We start from the raw sequence: 12729 nt of genomic DNA, 5'->3' as shown, positions 1-12729 counted from the left end.
TACACACACACACACACACACACACACTTAAGCTGTGTTCTTCTTGAGAAATCTCCTGTTCTTAGAAATGAGAATTAAACCTGCATGTAGATTTTCATGCATCATGATCACACATGCATATACACCTTGTACAGTTGTGCATAGTATTCCACTGATGCATTGCCTAATTTGAATACTGATATATTATCAATTATTATACACCAGCCCCCAAACAGCTATGGCGATACACAAAAGGAGCCCACAAGACTCCTCAGTCTGCTGGAGCTCACATACCCCACTTAGAAAATCAGTGATCATGCCAATCTTCTCATCCTCTCTCTGAAACAGGTAACTGTTGTGATTGTCGATTGTTTAACAGAGCTGGACATCCCCAGCCCTGGCAGTGCTGCATACAAACTGTGGGAATGCAGCCAATTATAGTCCCGGAACAGAGTGCATAATATTATTGTCTCATTTTGAAATCAGGGCTTCTTATCTCCCAAATATTATTCACTATGAGGGGCAATCCACTTCTACGTATATAGTTTCTAAGACTATCCTAGTGACAATATACAACACACTACTGTTAATACAATTTGGGGTGTTCTTTTGCATTGGACATTTGAGAGTTTAGCCCAAACATAGACCTGTGTAGCAATGCATCATGGTAGAAGTTGTCCTGTCTTGACAAACATGACAATGACACACTGTCATAGGAGAACAGACAAGAGCAAGAACAGTACAATGAAACACAGGGAAATTCAGCTTAACACAGAACTACTTGAAAAGATTGCAACAGTGTTCTGTGTCCAAAAAATTGGAGGAGGTTGGCAGTTCTTGAACACTGTCACCAGCAAGATGACTATTACAGTCTGAACTATTTTGTCTGCAATTAACAAACCAGTTGCTCTAGTATAAATTAAGAGCTGTCATGTGGTCTTGTTGAGAAGATTAGGGATAAGATTTTCCCCATTCCATTCCTTAGCTCTTCCATTAATTTAGTCTGCCCTGCATTCTATTTCTCTTGAATTCCAGTTTAACTAGGAAAACTTCTGAAATTAATTCTGGAACTGAAGAATGCACAGTTTGCTACAGATTACAGTTCTTTTGCCTCTTTACCCATCTCTATGTTACCAGTGAGCATGTACCCATCAATATAATACTGTCAGGTGTTTCACTGATATACATATGTAGTCCTGCACAATGGTAAACTACCAAGGAAAACGCTTACTCACATAACTGTATGTACAATCACATCAAGATTCTTTACTACAGTGTTTTATCAGAGCACAAAAGTGCACATATGCATTGTTAAAACACCACATAAAAACTATCACAGTGCAATCATACCCGTGGTTAGATACTGGTTCTTTTTGCAGTGTTTTATTAACGCAGATAGGCACATTCGAAATGGAGGAAAGATGTCAAAAACCATGGAACCACAGAAGATTCCCTAATGCACAGATTCCACTCTGGAAGCATCTACTCTATGACTCCAAAATATGAGGAGAAATTCAGATGAGAAGAATTTTGGAAGACTGGTCCAGAATAAATGATTTGTGGATTGCAGGCAGGGATGAGGGTACATTTTCTCATGTCTCAGATTTTAAGTATAATTCAGTTGCCATGCTGAATTCACACGGATAGAAGCCATTTAATCTCTCCTCTAATTGGTAGTTGCTAGGCATTTGCAAGAGCCAACTGCTCCTTCCTCTCCCTCCCAGGTTTATATGCTTTCCAAATAAGTGGTGCAGGGCTTGTAGAAGTAGAATTACTGTTAATTGTTCTGGGGATAGTGAGTTTCTACACTGGGGGTTGGAAACTAGTGTCCTCCCCCCAGTGTTTTTAGACTACCACTCTCACAATCCTTGGCCATTGGTCAGTGTTGGCTATGGCTGATTAGAGCTGGAATCCAAGAACAACTGGGGGACCACGTTTTCTCTATTCCTGTTCTATTTCATACTCCCTTGGACCACCTCTACAGTCAACAGGTGCTGAGGACGAGAGGACAAATGTTACTGTTTCTGTCTCAGTCATTATATGATAATTATTACAAGCAAGTCCACTACAAATGCTATCCAGTGACGCATAAGATGTCCTGGAATGCCCTGGCGATAACCCTATTGTACATGGAGAAAGACTCTCCTCCTGGAAGAGAGGGGAGTGGTTGTGGGTGGGAGCCCGAGCCACCCTCTAGCAGGGGGCTTTAGCCCCCTGCCACCCACTCACCTGGCTGGCGCCCACGCCCATCGGCAGGCACCCAACCAGGTGCCTCTGAGGGGGCGTGTACAGCAGCCTTAATACTGCGGCACCAGCCCCTCCTCGGCCTCACTCTTCATCGTCCCGTCGCGATTCACCCACCCTCCACTCCCTTTGAGCTCAGGGTCTTAGTTTTCCTTGGCCTTGCTATGGACCTTAGGTTGGTCGCCCTGGTTGTCTGGGGGGCCTGGTAGGAATTTTTCCATTTGGCATTAGGCTTTTTGGTTTTTTTGCCTACCTCGTAGCAATCGTCACAACTTTCGTGGTATTGGTGGGTAAGTTAGGCACTGGAATAATGTGTTGTGGTGTCGAAGGGCTAGGTGTGGCCATCGCCTATGCCTTCAATTTTTGGGTATTCCGTTAAAGGAATCTGGCGGTTGTGTATTCTGTCTGATGCCTGCTTGGCGGGAGGCCATGGCACGACCCTCGGTGACATCAGGGGAGAGCCTATAGTTGGATTAGCATCAATAGGCTCCACCTACTGGTGAATAAACCCCCTTGTTTCAGACTCACCCCTCTCTGAAGGGGTGGAGTCAGCTGGTGTAATCCAATGCCTAAGCCAATACCTTTTCACTTGCTGTAATCAATAAAGTTGTGGTCTTTTCTTGCCCATTAACCTTATATCACGTGTCCTTGTGTATTCATTCCACTTTGGGGGGATCGGGTCCTCGAACCACAACATGCTTTGGTGTGGGGAGTGGGTCCTCTAGAACGGTTCCTCTAGAAGAGCCCTCTTCAGCTCACTGAAGGGGTGTTTCAAACTTAGGAGGAGAGGGTTGTATGAAAAAAGTGATCCCGCCCCATCCAAAAAATTGTTATGTTTCTGCAAGCTCTTGCATTAGACTTCTACAAGTTGCTTCTCATAAGCTTGCTCAGTCCACTGGAGCTGATAAGCTACAACCTGCCTCCTTCTTATTCATTCATGTTATTTACAGTATTTATTTATTTTCAGGATTTATATTTTGCCTTCCCACCAAAGTTTCAAGGAGGCTAACAGCAGCATACTTGGTTGAAAACACAATAAATAACAACACCAAATATGGAAATAGCAACTTAACACATATTTATTCTATAATATACCATCGGTATATTATTTCAGTGCACTGTCTATGAGCAGCCTTCTATTACTTGTGCAAGAGTTCACAGAACAGCATTAATGTATATTCACCTTTTGCTAAACAGCTCGTCATCTGTTAAAACTAAGTTTTATATACTTTTCTTTGCAAAGCTTCAATTCCATGTATGCTGGATGTATAGAATCATCTCCACATAGAGAATTAGTAGTTTGAGTATTGTTGCCAATATAAATAAAACTAAATGACGCTTCAAGCAAAGCTATTATATCCTTGACTACTTTCCTCCATCCTAATATAGTGTGAATTTTGACATGAAAGGCATATTCACACATTTTATCTTTCCATTCAGTTATTGAAGGACGAGCCAGTGCCCTCCAATATTTTGCATAGGTTAACCTCTCTGATATCACTAATGTTATTACCTAATGCATGTGAAATGAAGGATGTATTGATTTTGGAATAACTGTTTCTTGCCTTGGAAAAAAAGCATATAATCATTATTTTCTATGTGCTGACAGATAGCCTCTAAAAATACATCATGCCTTTTCTTAAATAATGTATTCAAAGGTTTAAGTGTTTCCTTTTCTTCCTATTTTATCAGGGAAATTATCCATAACTACATTCATATCTTCCCCTAAAATGAGTTCTATGAATTCTATGAATATTTAGCAAGCGTCTCCAAAAAACAGTTTTTGTTCAGAACTGGGTGCACAGATGTGTGTGTTAAGAAATTAAGTTCTTAAGCTGATGTTCTCCTTTCGTAAGCACCTTTGTCTTTCTATTAAGCACCCAATGGGGGCCTGTTTGTTTCAGCTGGCCTATGCAGGAATATTTTCTTTTTGGTACAGCGGTTCTTTTAGCAGATTACACCGTTGAAAATGTATATGATATTCTGGGATGGAAATCTACTTTTTAGTACTGCTGTTTTATGCATGCTGTGGGTGTTTAGAAGAAATTGTATTGCATTTTTAATTCTATTATTTTGAAGCTGTAATTTTAAAATTGTTGTGTAAACTGCGTTGAGAGTGTATTATTCAGAGGGGTGGCCTATGCATATTCCAAACTTCATTTCTGACTTCTGGGATAACCATCATAATGGATAACCATCACAGGCTTCGAAAGTACAGAAGTTAAGCCACTTGGCTTTGCCCATTTAAATCTTACTTTAGTGATAAGGGGGATTACAGTTTAGCATTTCTGATGCCTGCAGTCCAGATATGCAGGACATTCCAACCGATACTGACTTTTGCTGATCTTCATGGGTGATAGGCCTGGAGAGTTCTGTGAAGGCAGCTTGCTCTGGTCAACAAACATTTCAGTGGAAGATATCTTAGGGGTGACCAGATGAGCATCTAGGACAATGTGTTAATAATAATAATAATAATAATAATAATAATAATAATAATAATAATAATTTTATTATTTGTACTCTGCCCATCTGACTGGGGTGCCCCAGTCACTCCCATGTGTTGGTATGAGAGACCCTGTTTGTGGTGCCGACTCATGAAAGCACCTTCTCAGTAGCATCTCCCCACTTAGTAAGATGCAGATGCATTCCTCATTATCAACATTCAAAGGAAACTAAATACAGTAGTACCTCTGGTTACGTAAACTTCGGGATGCGAAAGCGGCAAACCCGGAAGTATTTTACTGGGTACTGCCGCACGCACATGCACAGAAGGGGTCCTCAGGTTGCAGAAACCTCAGGATCTGACCGAAGCTCCGGAACGGATCCCGTCCACAACCGGAGGTACCGCTGTACATTCCTGTTGACCTAGGCATTTGATGGCTGAAATGCATTGCTCCTAACAACCCTACAATCACTAGCGATGAGGATATTTGATTGTTTTCAAATGTTTTGGATTGTTTACATATTTAAATGTTTTGTTTGGCTCCTTTGGAAAGGCAAGATAGATAGTTGATAAGAGATAAATAGTGCCGCCAAACAGATTTGAGGCACTAATATTCAACAAGGGTCAACCTTAATTTTTTTTAAAAAAATATATAAAATTGTCCAGTAGCACCTTAGAGACCAACTAAGTTTGCTCTGGGTATAAGCTTTCGTATCTGAAGAAGTGTGCATACACATGAAAGCTTATACCCAGAACAAACTTAGTTGGTCTCTAAGGTGCTACTGGACAATTTTTTAATGTTTTTTGACTGCGCCAGACCAACACTACCTGACATTCACTACCTGAATCTTAATTTTTGAAGGTAATTGTAAGCTCTCAAGAAGTATTTCAAACTGAGTGAGTTTACGTCAGTTAGATGGAATCTTTGACTGTTCACCCATCCCTAATTTCAGTCATGTTTACTTCTTCTGGCAGTGTGTCTTTTTCACCCTGAAACATTTTCTCCTTATACAATCCCACAATGCCATTGTTTCCCCCATTTGGATAGCAAATGCTACATTCAGAAAAATCAGATGTGTCTATTACTGATCAGTTATAATGCCCTGGGCCATGAGCAGATGTCACTCTGATGTCTGAAGGTAGTGCCTCAAGTTTGTCTAATTAAATCACTACTTTTCTGCCTCATTGCCTTGAAAAGCAAGAGAATCTCATACTAGCTTCTTTGTGGGCTAAGAGATTATTATGGAAGTCTGAGTACAATGTAGCTAAGACACATATGGTTGCTTTTTTCTTTTTGTATAATGTAAGGACTAATCTTTATTTTAAAATTATGTATTTAGGAGTTGCCGTTTTAAAAAAGAAATAATCCATTTATTATACAGATTGTTCCAGTCCATCAATATTTTGGATAGTTTCTCATCTCATTGTAGTTTAATCTGCATTAGCTTTAAAATAAGATACATGAGGCAAATGCATCTCTCAGTTTGACTCTATGATCCTATTGTGCAACTTCAGATCAAAATGATCGGATGAACAGATTTAATATTAATTTGTTGAGGGCATCAACTGGTTTAGTGCAGAAGAGGGTCCTATTTTGAGTCCATACTTATGTACAGTTTAATATCTTTAACAACCTTCACTGGTCTGGTGCCCTCTGGAAATTTTGGATTCTGCCCCGCACCAGCTTCAGCCAGCATGCCCAATGGGGAGGGATGGTGGGAGTTTTAGTCCAACAACACTGGGAACACAGATTCCCCTGGAAAAAAGGCTTTCATACAAATAAGTTGAAGATGAATGAAACTCAGATATGGCTTTGACCTTAGAGGACAATGCTGGCTGTACACTTGTGTTCAGCAATCTGTGGGACAGAGAATAACACTTGCTATTTTCTCCCCTTCCCTGTTCTATTTCCAAACATGTTTCTGACTTTTAATTGACATAGATGCATTTATTTCAACCCAAATCCAAATACTGTAGTCCCAAACATCTGAAAGGAGTTAGGATGGGAAAGACTGATCTAAATTGTACAGACTGGAACCAACTGAACTAGATTAAAGCACTTTGGCTCATTCATGCTGAGAAGCCCTACCATAGTTTTCTTAAAGTCTATAATATACTATATCCAATGTTGCTTGGGATTCTGAGAAATAATAATAATTAAAAAATAGTGCAGTTTTGAAATCAGTGGCTAAAATCAGCACAGTTCCAAAGGGTTCGTTTCACAATCTTGATTCAAAATGGCAACCAACTGTATCCAAAGATAAATTAAATCCTGCTCCTTGATATCTTCATGCAAAATCTGGTTATGATATCTGTGATGGGATAATGAGCTGCTTGTGCTTAAAAGCTTGGTCCCTCAGAGTTTGCTCAGCGTAGCAAAGCTCTGCCTTGAGCGGAGCCCTTTGGCATGGCTCCGTCAATCACTGGTAGAGTCCGACAGTGGGCGTCTGCGGAAACGTTTCCAACATAAAAGCTGCTTAACGGAAACGCGTCTCCTGGATTCTCTGCGTGACAGTTTCCGGCGAGGGGTGGGGGTTCCTAAAGGGGGCCTTGATACCTCCTCACTGTTCTCACTGGAAGTATCCCAGAGCCTCCCCTCCGACTCCCTTTCCCTTGGAGCTCCTGCTCCCCCCCTACTGGTTCCCTCTTCTGCTGCAGAGTCTCTCCTATTCTCCTGGAGCCTTTCCACCACCTGTTCTTCCGATGGCAGTTCCCTGACAATATCTCAAGAGGTATTCAAACAGACAAACAGTTAACCTTCCAAAATATATAGTGGATGTTGCTCAGGCAGGAGTATTATGTGACCCATGAGAGCAGCAAAATAAGCAGACTGTACAACGGTGATGGGATAAAATCAGGCTAAATATTTATTAACAGGCAGGACAAGGGTTGTCATGGCATTGGGTGTCAGGATGAGTTCATCATTCCCAAAGCCCCATGTTGATGGAATGGATCTGCTGGGTTTGCATTGCTCTGAATCTGTATGACGGGAGTCAGCCAGTGTTGAACCTTGTCATGGTACAAGCCAAGCAAGCAAGGTCTCACTGGGGGACCAGGCTAAAGATTCCAACCAGGCAGATACCAAACTCACACTTGGGTCTGCCATGGTCAATCCTCCCATCAGGCCCCTTATGGCCCCCTCCCCATACTATGCTGATCCTGACCAATGTCATTTCCACCCTCATACAAACAATGTTCTTCCTCCTAACAAAGGAAAGCTATAATTTCACTGAGGGAAAGGCGAAAAGAAACCCCAACCAAATGCCAAAAAAATTCCTTTTAGTCCCTGTCAACCAATGACCCAAAATTGCTCAGTGAAGACTCCAACCTGAGGGTGGGTGGGCAGGAAGCTCTCAGAGCAAAATGGCTCCCCTCCCCACTTCAGCAAGGGCTCATGGGACAGCTTTTCCCCATGAGCCCATCACACAGAGAAGATAATGGGCAAAACCTCGCACTGTGGCAATCTATGGGCCACAGTGCCACCTGGCAAAGGCATTCCATGCTTATTGGGCATGGAACGGGGCTTCTCACAAATTTGTTTGTATAACAATAAGATGGTATGAGTATAGTCTGCTTTAAAAGTCTAGGCTGGACCAGACTTTCTGGTACAACAGCCTTTACTTTCTAAAGCTTGCTTCGGTATTTTCTGAGACTGGTTTTGCACAGCATCAATTAAGTGCCTTTGGTTTACAAGTTAAAGGAAGATTTCTGGAATTCTGAAAATCATGTTGATTTGGTAGTTGTGAAAGAATGTTAGCTTTCCCCATTTTCAGTTGAGTCAAACATTCAAAACGAGGGTGAGTGCAGAACAATTTGGAATGCTGATGGCTGACTTTGTGGCCAGATTTAAAATCTTCGTTTAGCTGTGGAATCACTGGGTTTTTAACTCTGCTTGATAACCTAGCTCAACAATGGATTTACATCTTCTATATAGCTGGAAATAATGGGACGCGCTATAACTCTGCCATTCATCAACTTTCTAAATCAGCTTTGGAGGCATGAATATCATTACTGAGAAATGTGGAACAGTACATGGTAATTTAGAAGCACAGGGTGAATTAACAAATGGACTTCATGTCCTGTCCAATGTTTAAAAATGTTTAGGATGCTTCAAAGTCTTCATTTAGGAGACCACTTTAGTTTACGGGAATTATTATGCAACACACTGTAGTAAAATTTGGTAACCAGATACGCTAACTGACCTCTGTAAATCAAACAACAATGCCTTTATTTGCAGTAGTTATAAGCATATCACAACTTGATATTAGTAACTAAGCACCTTACAGCTTGTGTTAGAGTGATCTGTTGGTGACAAATATATGCTAAGGAAAGGAATGCTGTAAAGTAATTGAGAAATGTAAATTTCCATTGTGGACGCAGAAGTTCAGCAGATGCGCACTTTTATGCCATTCAGTTTTTATCTGATTTAATTTTTATCAGGGGTGGGAAGTAGCTAGATGTGTTAACTCTTGTGAAGGTGTTTACGAATGGGATATGCTATAGGGAAATGTACATTTAAATGTACATTGTATTGAAGCAGTGGACAGCAGCCATATTTATAAATGAATGGAGAACATCCACATTTGGGTGCGTGTCCAGGAGAACATTCCAATGAGCAATGTGCGCTTGCAGTTCTTAAAACAAGACTCTCAGTGGAGTTTCTGTAGACATAAGATACCATATATTGGAAAACTCAGCAGAAAATGAAACCAAGTCCATTAACCACTTTAAATTCTGCACTTGAACTTGCAATTTAACCCTACTACTGATCATAAATAATCTTACATGGAAACAAATTCCACTGAAATAAATGGAACCTGCATCCATTTAAAAACCATGCCCTAGTACAGATCTTTTACATACATTTGTCAATGGTAATAGTGAATGTTGTTAAGGATTATAGAAGAAGGCAATTTAACACACATATGATGTCTCTAGGAGTTTAGAGCAAAACAAAAAACAAAAAGGTAAGTTATAACAAATCAATATGAAATATGTTATTTGGATAAAGCATGGTTTGTGATGCTTTGCCACTCATTAAAACTATTAAAATCAGAGGGAATTAATTGATCTTCCCAATTTTTGAATTAATATTAACCAGCATTGTACTGTTATTAGTTTAGTATACTTGCCAAATTTGTACTAAAAATGTAAAACAGAAGTAGCAGAAAAATATAATCTCTTTGTTATTTGTAATTTTGTTCCAGCCTCTTTACATTCTATTAAGGTTTGGAAGTTCCAGATATGAAAAGTACAAACTCCCAGAATCCTATCAAAAGGGGGGAAATGGTATTTTCCTTCACATGAATGAAGACAAATTTGAGACAATAAACAAGAGCACAGGAAGATGTTATCAGATTTCAAAAGCTCTGGTAACCTGACAAGCACACAGGACTCTTGTTAAATTTCCTTTTCACAATAAAGGGGATTATTCTTTTTCCCTCTCATGGATTATAAAAGCTGCTAAAGAGGCAGAAGAGTATAAGGGATTCAGAACACACGAGGCTGAATTTTAAACATGAATACAAGAAAATGAATGCAGGATACAGAAGAATGTCCTAAGCCTAATGTACAAAGTCGTATTTGCAGATATTATCTTAAGAGTTTCTAAGCATCTTCAACATTTACTGAAGCAAATGGAAGCTGAGGTCAACTTTAGTGCATCAGCATTTCTTTTATTCATGGTTCTCGGTGGAGTGATTGCTTTTGCAACTCTGAAGATGCAGCTCTTCAGAAATGAGCGTACAGAAAATGGGAACAAGTGTATTGAACAAGTTGTAGAAATGGTTTTCCTGAGACAATAACACATAAGTAGCCAACATGATGCCCCCCAGACATTGTTAAACTACAACTCCCATCAGTCAATGCTCAGGGGTTGTAGGAATTGTAGTCTGACAACATTTGGGGGGGGGTACCTCATTGGCTACACCTGCCATAATGTTTGCCCCAGGACAGCTTTTACGGCACAGTGACAACACAAATATAACTACAATCATTACCAAGCAGTCATACTCCTACAATTAAAACAACAACACTACAAATAGTGTGACTAAAGATGGGAAACTGAGCTACTTGCATGTGCAAACTCACGTTACCATCGCATTGCTGGGATGTAGCAAACTATGGGCTTCCTTTAAAACTGTGCTTTGGGAAATATGAGTATAATGTCAAAATAATGACATGTGTTAAACAAGGACAACCCCGCCCCCCATTCTTTTAAAATACCAGCTCAACGGAATCACTACTTCACAGTACGTGATAGGTGTGGTGATCATAAAATGAGAGCAAGGAAACTCAGCTGACATGCCATGCTGGTTCAAAGTGTGAGAGCCAGTGGTTCACATAGAAAGCATATACAGATGCAAAAAAGATGGAACTGCTTGATAACTTTGTTCCCAAGACATGCCAGCAACGACTTCAGAAAGTGGTGAGATCATATATGGGTTGAAACAAATCCTCAGACAACCTCTCTTCCCCAGGCAAGTTTTTAATAACTTTGTCCATCTGAATGGACGGTCCAGAGGAAATGGCTGTCAGTGAGCATGCACAGTCAAGCCACACTTAGAAGGTTAATAATCACCTTGGGTCTACTGCACCGCTCCTTCAAAAAAGAATAGAAAGGCAGTTTTTTGAAGCATCCCACACATTTCACAGCTTGTAATATTGAAGTCAGATGGGAAACGCCATACACATTAATTTTTTTTGCATATTTCTTCTTCTCTAAATACACTTATACGCAACACTTACACAATCAGAAAATAAAGTTTGTCCTCATAATTTACTATTCCAGTATGAAAACAGAAGAAATTCAGCTTTAATAACATTGTTTCTATGCTTACAGAAATGCTACTTATCATCTGAGAGAGTGGAAGTGTTTGCTAATTAGGTTTGTCGGCACCTCCATGAGGCACTGTTTCCTTTTTGTAGCTAAGTGAAATGACTTGCTCAGATAGTACAAGATGGCCCTATCTAAACTACAAACTTATATTGGTTTTATTAATAGCTCCACTAAAGAATTCTGGGAATTGCAGTTTGGTGAAGTGTTGAGCACTCTGGTAGAAAGCACACACGCATGCACACGCACACACGCACACACGCACACACACACACACACACTTGCTGCCTTCAGTACAATTCCCAGAATTTGCAGGGAAGAGGGAATAGACTACATCACCAATATAAGTCTGCAGTGTGGATATGCCGAGTGATAGAATTGGGTCTAGAACTCAGGACTTCCAATTGTATTCTTGTTTTGCTTATATGTTTGTACATTCATATTGGAAAATGAAAATCCAAAATGTTCTACCTTCTTCACACACTTACCATGACAGAAAGAAAAATGTCAATGGAGACAGGAAAGACCCAAATCATTGCCCTCATCAAATTGTGCACACAAGAAATACAAACACCACGCATCACAGCCAGTGGGATACAACCACAGAGAAGTGATTCCCACATATTCAGTGAGCACATGAAGGGCAGATTAGCTTTTCAGGCATGTATCTTAAACTCCATTTAAGAAAAACAACAGCCCTAACCTATCTATGCCTCTGCTCCCCCAAATGAGCATAAAATATGCTCAAGCAAGGTGCAAAAATTTAAAACAAAAGGTATTAACCATTCCCAAAACAAAGCAAATTAGAGATCTTAGAAACTTACCTTCTCTTGATGGTAAGCATTGCTCCCAGAAGGATAATTACAAACATCAGAAGGCCAGCTATAACTCCTGCCATTTTCACAGTGTTGTCAACCTGCTTTTCTGGCTCCACGGCATTGGAATTCTGTGTAGATGCTCCTTAAGAAGTTGTAGAAAAAAGGGAAATAATAATGACAATAAAAAGTATTGTTGAAATATCCCAGGCAAATCATTTTTCAACAACGATTTCACGGTAACATTTCAGAAGACCAGCCCTACATTAGATCATCAGAGAAAGGAAGATGTAACCCTTATTCCAAGTATGATGTAGCATATGAGGCAAATTTTTCATAGATGGTATACAATTACACACTGACATAAGAGACTAAACAGCAAGCAGACTTGTAACCAAATAGTTTTACAGCTC

The 12729-nt window shown here is 40.1% G+C and overlaps 1 protein-coding gene across 17 annotated transcripts in view; it reads right to left on the bottom strand.

The window, feature by feature from the left end:
- The window catches only part of PTPRT (protein tyrosine phosphatase receptor type T), a 621336-nt gene that overhangs the window by 76634 nt on the left and 531973 nt on the right, over nucleotides 1-12729 (bottom strand). For 9 of the 17 annotated variants that reach the window (XM_081867481.1, XM_081867473.1, XM_081867475.1 and 6 more), the window contains one exon: nucleotides 12326-12461. In XM_081867481.1, the coding sequence (XP_081723607.1) occupies nucleotides 12326-12461 (136 nt within the window). Of the gene's footprint in view, nucleotides 1-11246; nucleotides 11268-12325; nucleotides 12462-12729 lie in introns of all 17 variants that reach the window. The other 8 variants (XM_081867470.1, XM_081867484.1, XM_081867480.1 and 5 more) reach the window with 1 other exon arrangement.

The sequence above is a fragment of the Podarcis erhardii genome, assembly GCF_964252035.2.
Source record: "Podarcis erhardii genome assembly, chromosome: 6".
Lineage (NCBI taxonomy): Eukaryota > Metazoa > Chordata > Lepidosauria > Squamata > Lacertidae > Podarcis > Podarcis erhardii.
This window is presented reverse-complemented; position numbering and strand designations above follow the sequence as displayed.